The 9,681-nt window shown below is 41.5% G+C and overlaps 1 protein-coding gene across 3 annotated transcripts in view; it reads left to right on the top strand.

Moving 5' to 3' along the window:
- The first annotated feature begins 835 nt into the window (after positions 1-835).
- NUP214 (nucleoporin 214) overlaps positions 836-9,681 on the top strand; it is a 99,157-nt gene continuing 90,311 nt past the window's right edge. For all 3 annotated transcript variants that reach the window (XM_061199747.1, XM_061199748.1, XM_061199745.1), the window contains exons 1-8: positions 836-985; positions 3,183-3,378; positions 4,003-4,154; positions 5,176-5,374; positions 6,049-6,119; positions 7,158-7,221; positions 7,683-7,786; positions 9,446-9,552. In XM_061199747.1, coding sequence (XP_061055730.1) covers positions 941-985; positions 3,183-3,378; positions 4,003-4,154; positions 5,176-5,374; positions 6,049-6,119; positions 7,158-7,221; positions 7,683-7,786; positions 9,446-9,552 — 938 coding nt within the window. In that variant the 5' untranslated portion in view covers positions 836-940. The remainder of the gene's footprint in view (positions 986-3,182; positions 3,379-4,002; positions 4,155-5,175; positions 5,375-6,048; positions 6,120-7,157; positions 7,222-7,682; positions 7,787-9,445; positions 9,553-9,681) is intronic.

Genomic DNA, 9,681 nt, shown 5'->3' with positions numbered 1-9,681 from the left:
AAGAAGGCTTGGAGCAGATAAGCAGTTTGCTGAAAACCAAATAGTAAGTGGCAGAATACACCCCCCCCCTCCCGGGGCTGACCCATGGGCTCCAAGTTAAGAATCTCTGTCCTAGAGCATTTATAATATAATTCCACTACAAAAATCTCTACGTAGGACTGTGTAATAGCCAGCAATCAGCAAGGCTGAATTCGAATCCAGCCTTCACCACTTTCTGACTGAGGGGCATTGGGGAATTTTCTTAACTTCTCTGTGCTTCCAGTTGCCTCATCAATTAAATGGCAATGATAACCCCTAGGTGACTAGGATGTCTTTGCGCAGTTTCCAGGCTTGTTACTCCAACGAGTAAACAAAGCTGATCGCGGGGACCCTTTAAGCCTTCAGACACGTAAGGGTCTCCGTGTTGAGAACCCTGCCCCCCAACTTTCTGAGAACCTTTTTCCTCCACACTCCTCTAAAGCCTTTCTCAGAAGCTACCCCTTGGAAATATCTGTCAAGTTCCCAACTCCTCTGAAGTCGGAACTATTAATAACCACCTACATCCAAAGACTACTGCGAAGTCTCAACGAAACGAACGTGGAGGACGCGCGCTTGCACTTCCCAGTGTGAGAAACCGACAGGAAACAAGCGCGTTCCACCTGAAATCGCGGTGGCTGTACCCGGACGCCCCCGGGCGCAGGAGCACGGACCCCGGGCCACGCCCCCTACTGTCTCAGAGCCGGCCAATGGGAGGCGGCAGCCAGAAGGGCTCGCGACTTTAGATGGTCCCTCCGCCTCCCTCGGCCGGAAATATGTGATGTCATCAAAGCGCGCCGGAAGTGCGTCATGTCTGCGTGCCGCTAGAGCTGAGGGAAGGAGGTCGGCCTGCGAGCCCCCTGGGCTGTGTCTGCAAGGACGCGGGCAGCTGCGGTAGCTGCTTTGACCAGTTGAGGGCGGCGCGATGGGAGACGAAATGGATGCCGTGATCCCCGAGCGGGAGATGAAGGTCAGACACTGGCCGGGGCCTCCCTCCCTTCCTTAGTTCCGGTGTTGCCTTGGAGCCCCGCTGACCCGGGAAGCTCGGATGTCCGCTGACCCGCCCCCCCCCCCCCCCCCAGCGCCTCCTGCTTGAACAATTTGCCGCTTTCAGAGTTCGCATTACCGCGTCCTGGAGCGCTCTGCCGTGCAGTTGGCGTGAAAGCCCCACGGAATGCGGTTTCCGCGTCCCCTGTTGGTCTTGTGCGACCCTCTTGAGTTATCCTAGCTACTTTAATGTGGTGATCCGAGTAGTGGTACTAACTACTGTTTATTGAGCGTTTACTGTGCCAGGCACTGGTAATTATCACAGCAACCCTACGAAGTACTTGTTAATGTAGAGGAGCAAATTGAGGCTCGGAAAGTAACTTACCCAAAGCCGCATTTGACAAGCGGGCTGAAAACCAGATTGTTGTTATTGTTTTTAAGACCCTCTCTCGCTGTACTAGTAAGGCGGTCCACGCTTGCCTAATGCAGAGCCAGGGTTCATCACTTATCCTACAAGAGCTTTAGTTAACTAGGATCGGAGGGCTGTTTCGGTACTGGAAATCAGCCTGAAGTCAGGAAACTTGAGAGGGCCAGGTGATCCAAATGATGGTTGTAAACACCCGAAAGGAAACAAGTTGTAGGAATATTTTAGGCATTTGAACAACAAATCACTGAAATGCATTAGGGAGTAGTAATCCATACCATGTTTAGAATAGTGATGCTCTCGTTCTTGAGAATCACTGCCAAGGGTGAGCAACCCAGTGAGAGTGCGCCATATTTCATATGCTGTAGCAGAAGGATAAAACGGTTTTAGACCCACAGACTTAGAAAATGATGGCCTCCCTTTGAGTTTCTGATACAAGACCCAAGTAGGATATTTGGGATTATCAGGATGAGAATTAACAAAAAAGGTTGAAAATTTTATGGTCTGACCTGGAAAGCCGTGTGGATTTCTGATCACCATACTCAGTTGGAATTAAGAAGAGTATTTCAGTTAATCTTTTAGCAAATATGTATTAAACATCGAATCCAAGGAAATTAGTATGTGGGGTGTGTTAGGGATCCTGTATGAAACACCGTAAATGGACACAAATGAAGGCTGAGAAAGGCTGTCTTTGGCTTTTACACTTTTTGGAGTGTAAGCAAAAGGAGATTCATATTCTTTTCACCAAAACCTTGACTTAAAGATAGGTTTAGAATTGAAGAAAAAAAAAAGTATATATATATAACACAACTTAGCATAATGCTTGGTAAACGTATGGAACTCTTTTTACCAAGAAGTGGTACACACTGAAAATTCTTTGAAAGCAGATCAATAAATTCATGGAAGACTGGATGAATCAGGCATTGACAGGAGGTTGGGGAAGGCTCCCAGGCCCTGAGGTGCTAAGGAGCATGAAAACGGGAGGAAATGAAAACTGGAAATAGGTGGGGGGTGGAGGTGGCACTGGATGTGGCAGAGGTGATGGCGCAGTTGTGGGAGGGAAGCAGAGTATTGTGAGGTGAGGCTCTGGAAGTGGACGAGTCAAGCCGTGTTGGCCTTACAGCCTGTGTTAAGGGGTTTGGACTTGATTTTAGATGTCCTCATAGCATCTAGGTATGTTTATAGGTCTTGAACGCCAAGAGATTGACCTCTTCTGTGGTGGGAGTTTTGTTTAGTATCTGATGCAGGTAAACCAGTTCTTGGGATTTGGTTACCGTTCAGTGGTCATTATTTCCATGTATCTTTGTTGAGTACTGCACTGGTAGTTTGAGCATACAGGGTAGTTGAGTGATGCTTTCAATATGTAACAACAATTTATTAAGCACTACTCTGGATCATAAGACATACCATGAAATAGGACAAGATTGTAAATTTAAAAATGCAGCTTGTGTGGTGGTTCAGACAATAAATAAGCTAGGAATTCAGAAAAGGAAAAGATCAGTGTTATGTGGGTTAGTCAAGGAAGGCTTCATGAAAGAATTTTTTTAAATTTAATTTATTCAGTAAATACTAATAAGCACTATACCAGGTGCCACGATATCACAGGAAGCTTAAAAATGACTGAGCCACATAGCCCTTACCCTCAGGGTAATGTATATTTTGTTGTGCTGGAATTGGGTGTACTGAAATATAATGACAGATGTGATTTAATTTACTGTTTTCCCTGAATTGATCTTGTTTTGACCCCGCACCACAGGATTTTCAGTTTAGAGCACTGAAGAAGGTGAGAATCTTTGACTCCCCTGAGGAGTTGCCCAAGGAACGCTCGAATCTGCTTGCCGTGTCCAACAAGTATGGCCTGGTCTTCGCTGGTGGAGCCAGTGGGTTGCAGATTTTTCCTACTAAAAATCTTCTTATTCAGAATAAACCTGGAGATGATCCCAATAAGATAGGTAAGTTCCTTGGTTTACGTTGCATGATAGAGGAGTGAAGTGCTAATGTCGTTTGATTTACAAGAAATCATTCTAGTAGGAAAACTGCTGTTAGTCCTGAGATTGACCCCAAAGAAGAGGAAGTTCTAGGTAGGCTTCTGGAAGCCCTCCTGGGTGTTCTCTTTGGTCCTTTGTATTTCTCTTTTGGTGAGCTGTCGCTCTGAGCTCAGAGGGAAGAACAGCTTACCGTTGCGCCATATGCTCAGTTGAACTTGGGTTCCGGCTCCCTGTGAGAAGAGTTTCATTGCGTGGCTTTTTAGTTGTCACAACAGCGCCATCCAAACAAATGGGAATGTGTGCTATCTGGAGCATTGTTGCAAAAAGATGGTACAGGGCACTGTTTTCAACAAGGGCTACAGCCACAGTTAGTTTTCTCAGGTCGGATGAGGAAGAGTCCCTATGATACTTAATGCAACATTATACATCTGTAAGAAAGCTACGATTTATCTGCACAACTTGTTATCAGGGTGTGTGCATATTTTTATGTAGATGCAAAAATTGTTTCACATAGACCTGAATACAGAGTTTGTGGCTTATGCTTAGAACATTCCATTTTCTGCTTTGTGTTTTTTTATGTTTTCATAGTTGATAAAGTTCAAAGCTTGCTAGTTCCTATGAAATTCCCGATACATCACCTGGCCCTGAGCTGTGATAACCTCACACTTTCCGTGTGCATGATGTCCAGTGAATATGGTTCCATTATTGCTTTTTTTGATGTTCGCACTTTCTCAAATGAGGTAAGCTGCTGGCAAACTGTAGGGACCTAAGAAGATTTCCTGGTATTGAATCATAACCTAGAAGCTCTTGGTTGACCTTTGAATTCTTTTTCTAGATTAAAATATGGGTTTTTAAAAGGTCCTTAATTATAGAATCATAGATCTTTGGAAATAGAAGTGACTTCAAGAAATTATTTCATAATACCACCTGCCCCAAGATGTTATCATTTCTTATTTATATATGAGACAGCCAGAGCCCAGTGACCCTTAGGTGACCTGCCCAAGGCCATAGAGTTAGTAGTTAATGTCAGAAGTTCCTACATCCTGGATCTCTGGCCTCCTGATGTAGTGTTCTTCCATTCCAGGCCGTTTAGTAATGATAATAGTCAATAATATTGAGTGTTTATACTGACTGTGTGCCAGGCCCTGTACTAGTGCTTTACATGCCTTGTTCTCATTCATGCCTACCCCTCATGGCCTTATGCAGTAGGTACTGTCGTCTTCATTTCATAAGTAGAGAAACAGGCCCAAGGAGTTTTAAGTATTTGGGGTTCTTGTGTGTTTGTTTGTTTGGGGTACCTTTTATAGCATTAATCTTTCATTAGCCTTCCACAACAAATCTTCAGTGAAGCTCTTTTGGAATTTTGAAGCCTTTGGTGGTTTCTGCATACCAGTTAAAATAGGTACAATATTTTAAGATGAGAGCTCTCTAAAATTCAAGGGCCCAACACTATTAAGAAGCAGAGCCCAGATTTTTATTTAGTGTCTGCTCTTTATGGATTATTTTGCATTTGTGTATTCCTTTGTTGCGAGTCCCTCTGAGTATGCTATAACAATTGATTGCCGTTTTCAAAGTTGTGTTAAAATTGTCTGTAACAAATAGACTGTTGTGCAGAGCTACATTTTTTTTTCATGGTCATGGAGAAAAGTGAACTGTAATTCGAGAAAACCTGCAGATTCAGTAATTTTCTTTGACTATTAAATGTCTCTGTACTTATTAATTTACTAGTATATTTTTGCTTCTGGGCATTTGTTTTAAAAGGCCAAACAGCAGAAACGCCCGTTTGCGTATCATAAGCTCCTGAAAGATGCAGGAGGCATGGTGATCGATATGAAGTGGAACCCTACTGTTTCCTCCATGGTGGCAGTTTGTCTGGCTGATGGCAGCATTGCTGTCCTACAAATCACAGAGACAGTGAAAGTGTGTGCGACTCTTCCTTCCACAGTAGGGGTAACATCTGGTGAGTAATAAAGTCTTCTCCTCTGTAACATATGGTAATGGTAATCTAGTTAAAATTTAATTTCTGGAAAAAAAGCAAATGGGGTTTTTTGTCATATTTGTTGTTCTTTGGTAGAAGTGGAGAGAGTGTTTTTTATTTCCATAGTTAATGTCCTTGAAGCCAAATAGCATACATGATTTAACTTGAATGTGCTTGGGCTTTCTGGAGAAAGAAGTATTTTGGCATAGTTGGTTTAGAACTGTGTTATTGAGAATAATTGTTTTGATCTAAAAGGGTCGTACTCTGAAACAGTCATTTGTACCTTTGAGGAAAAGCATTAGAAAATATCAAATAGGAGCAAGAGAATGATATCTTGATATTTGAAAACCTTCTGTATTCTCCTTGTTTTATCTAAAGACTACAGAGTTTTCTGTACTTTACAGCTTTCTGGGCAATACTCCATTGAAAAAGCATTTTTAACAGCTGATTCAGTGGCCCAGTGATAAATCACAGTTGGCTTGTATCATCAAAATGATCTTTATTTTTCACTGTGCCAAGTAAGGATGATCCCACAGTCTTCCGTGGACTGACAGAGGAACAAGAAGTGGTTATTATGTGGCTGTTTTGGTACAGATCTCATTGGTTTGCTCCATTTTATTCAGTTTTTAATTGGTAGCATTCTCTTCTTTACCCAGTCTGCTGGAGCCCCAAAGGAAAGCAGCTGGCAGTGGGGAAACAGAATGGAACTGTGGTCCAGTATCTTCCTGTAAGTCTTGCCTTGGACTTCAGAACTTTTTTACTTAAGTTACCCACTGTTTTGGGGATGGTTTGGGAGTATCTTTCCTGTTTTTTTCTATTAAAATGTAATTTATGCTCATTGCAACAAATCTATCAGTACACAAGTGAATGCAGGAAAGAGTTGTCGCATGTCCACTCTGTCAACTTCCCCTTGTGGTCTTCCAGAGGTAATATTCATGAATATTCTTCAATATAAATTGACAAAGAGTCCATATATATCTGGTCACATCCGAATGGGAAGGAGGGGTTCACAGGCAATGCCAAGGCCTGTGCTGTTGTGCATTCCACCTGTTCTCTGTGGGGCTGCAAAGTGGTGAATGTGGTGGAATAGGTTTGAGGTTAAGGTTTTGTTTCTTCTTTGTCATCACAAAAAGTTATGTGACATTTGGTACATATTCTTTTAGAGCATTAGCCTGTAAAAAGTTAATACAGTTGGTTTAATTTTATTGTTTGCCTTTTTTTTTTTTTTTTTTTTTTTAAACTTAATAGTGTATTGGAGGGACTTCCCTGGTGGTCCAGTGGTTAGTACTCCGCTCTTCCACTGCAGGGGGCATAGGTTCAATCCCTGATCGGGGAACTAAGATTCCTCATGCCGCGCGCTGCGGCCAAAAAAAAAAAAAAATGGTGTATTGGAGTCTTTTTTTTCCAGCTCATTACATATAGAGTTACTTCATTCTTTTGAATGGCTGCATAGGACTCCACTGTGTGAATATCTCTGTTCCATTATTGATGGTTATCTGTATCAGTGTGAGTGGTTTTGCTACTCTAAGTGGTATTGCATTGAGCATCCTCATTACCTACATTGATCACGTTGCTGTGAGTGTTGCCATAGGGTAGGATTCTAGAAGTAGGCATCCCCTCGTCTCTGTATTCATTCTCTCCTGGCTGGGGAGATGAGACTTAGGTGGTTTCTAGGGGAACTTACTGGATTTGACAGTTTCATTGGTTTGGGGATTGTTTCATTCGACTCTGTTTTTTTTGTGTTTTTTTTTCAAATCTCTTTCAGACTTTGCAGGAAAAAAAAGTCATTCCTTGTCCTCCATTTTATGAGGCAGATCATCCTGTCAGAGGTAACACATCTGCTTTTCTTATTGGGCTGACCGCTAATGAGGTGCTGTCCGTATTGCAGAAATTTCAGATCATGTGATGTACCTGCATACCTGCTCAGGGAAGTGTGGATACCTCCTGTATGAAAACTCCCATTATTTCAGTTAGCTAATTAAGTCGCTGTAACCATAATCCTCTGGTAGACACCTGTGTCTCTTGGTAAATGACATTAAATGGATCCTGATTTTTTGATTAGAATTCTTCATTATTTGCCTTGATTATAATCCACCAGGAAAAAAATAAAATACCACTTTGGGATGAATTTGGGCTTCTTGAGTCTCTGTGAATTGTATTTAGTTAGTGAAATCTGGACCTTTTTAAAAGCTATAGGAGTTGGATTTTTTTTTTTATCCTTGAGATGGTACTATAACGTACAGGGGTTATTCCAAGCACAAGATGGTTTATTAGGATGTGTGTCTTTCAGTTCTGGATGTGCTGTGGATCGGTACCTATGAATTCACAATAGTATATGCTGCTGCGGACGGGACCTTGGAAACTGCTCCAGATGTGGTGATGGCTCTACTCCCGGTATGTCTATGAAAAGGATGTCTCTGTTATTTGAGAATTTTAGAAGACTTCTAATAAAGTTTGCAGTTAGGCTTCAGTTTCCTTTTCCTGCTGGCAGTGGTCGTGCAACCTGAGGTGTAAGATTTTAATGCTGCACCGGGATCCTAGGGACCAAAACGGTGGTGTTCACTTAGAGCATGTTCTACTGTTGAGTCACAAGGTGAAAAAAGTCCTAAAACTTACTTTGCTTAAGTTGCAAACTATGAGTTGTGGTAGATGTTAACCTGATAAAGACATTTTAGAAAAGCAAGAAAGTACCTTGATTTTCAAAATTCGTTTACTTATTTATTCATCAGATATTTATCGAATGCCTACACAGTGCGCTTTAAAGCTGAGAATATAGCTGCGACCAAGGCAAAGTCCTTGCTTTTGTGGACCTTGCATTCGGATGAACGCGCTAGTCCACAAACAAGTGTCGGATCACGGAGTGATAGGGGTGAGGGAGGACATAAAGCAGGGTAAGGGGTGGATGATGACTGGGGCGTGATTTAGCTTGGGTGGTCAAGGAAGGCCTCTGAGGAAGAGCCATTTGAGTGAGGGAGTGAGTCATTTTGAAGGACAAAGAAGGACCTGAATAATAAGATCTACACTGTCTTACTGAATTGCAGTGGCATTAAAAAACAGCAAATATTTCCAAATCATGTTAGCTTTCAAAGTCTAGAAAAACATTAAATACATACATAAAAGTCTAAATATAACAAAAGTGGGGGTGGCACTGGTCATTCTGTTTTGCAACCTTGTTTTACTTAGTAAATTGCAACTATCTTTCTACCTCAGTAAATCTGAATTTTGCTTTTGGGCAGATAATCAATTTATTTAGCGCTTCCTCTAGTGCTGGATACTCAGGTTGCTTTCACTTTTTCTCTGTTTTAAAGAATACTAACACTCTTTTATGTACACTTAATGGGATTATGTTTATTTTTTAGGATAAATACCTAGAAATGAATTTGCTAGGTCAAGCAGTATATGCTTTTTTGATATAGGCTTTTGAAAACACTGCCGAAGTATCTTTTAGAAAAGTTGTATCAGTTTATACTCCTACCACGGATGGAACTACCAGTTTCCCAATATGTGTGTCAATATGCAATGGTACCATTTTTAATCTTTGCCAATCTGATACGAGAAAAAAGTGCCTTGTTTTTATTAACTCTTTTGGGTTCCTGACAATATTGAATTTTAAAAATAAGTTTATTAAGATGCCTTGTTTCAAGATATCACTAGGATTTTCTTTTCCCAGGGATAATATTAACATTAGCATTTATTGAATACTACTTATGTTCCATGTTAGACTGGATTAGATGCTTTATATGTATCCTTTCCTATCTCACAACAGCCTTTGATGTAGGTTTTTTAGGTCCATCATACGTGAGAGAAAACATTATCAGAGAGGTTGAGTAATCTGTCCATGCTGAAGTGACAGAAAACTTTGAATTCAGTTTGGTCAGTGGCCAATGCTTCCGTTCTTTGTACTGCTCAATGCTGCCTTTATATAATGTCTATATATTTTGAATGAATTTTCTCATAAAACTTAAATGATTTTATCTTTTGAGATTCTTAACTGTGTAGGATTCAGGAAAAATCGCCGATGAGATTTTTTTTTTCTCGTTCTGTTCATTGTAGAAAAAAGAAGAAAAGCACCCAGAAGTGTTTGTGAACTTTATGGAGCCCTGCTACGGCAGCTGTACAGAGAGGCAGCATCATTACTACCTCAGCTACATTGAAGAATGGTGAGCCGCGTACCCAGGGAGGGTACAACCTGCCCTCACTGTCAGGTCACGCCTGAGTCACTTGGTCCTGCTTGTTCTGTTTTGTTTCCTTTCTGTAAGGGAGGAAAATAGAGGCTGGAGATACCCCGA

Source organism: Eubalaena glacialis, chromosome 9 (assembly GCF_028564815.1).
Source record: "Eubalaena glacialis isolate mEubGla1 chromosome 9, mEubGla1.1.hap2.+ XY, whole genome shotgun sequence".
Taxonomy (NCBI): Eukaryota; Metazoa; Chordata; class Mammalia; order Artiodactyla; family Balaenidae; genus Eubalaena; species Eubalaena glacialis.
This window is presented reverse-complemented; position numbering and strand designations above follow the sequence as displayed.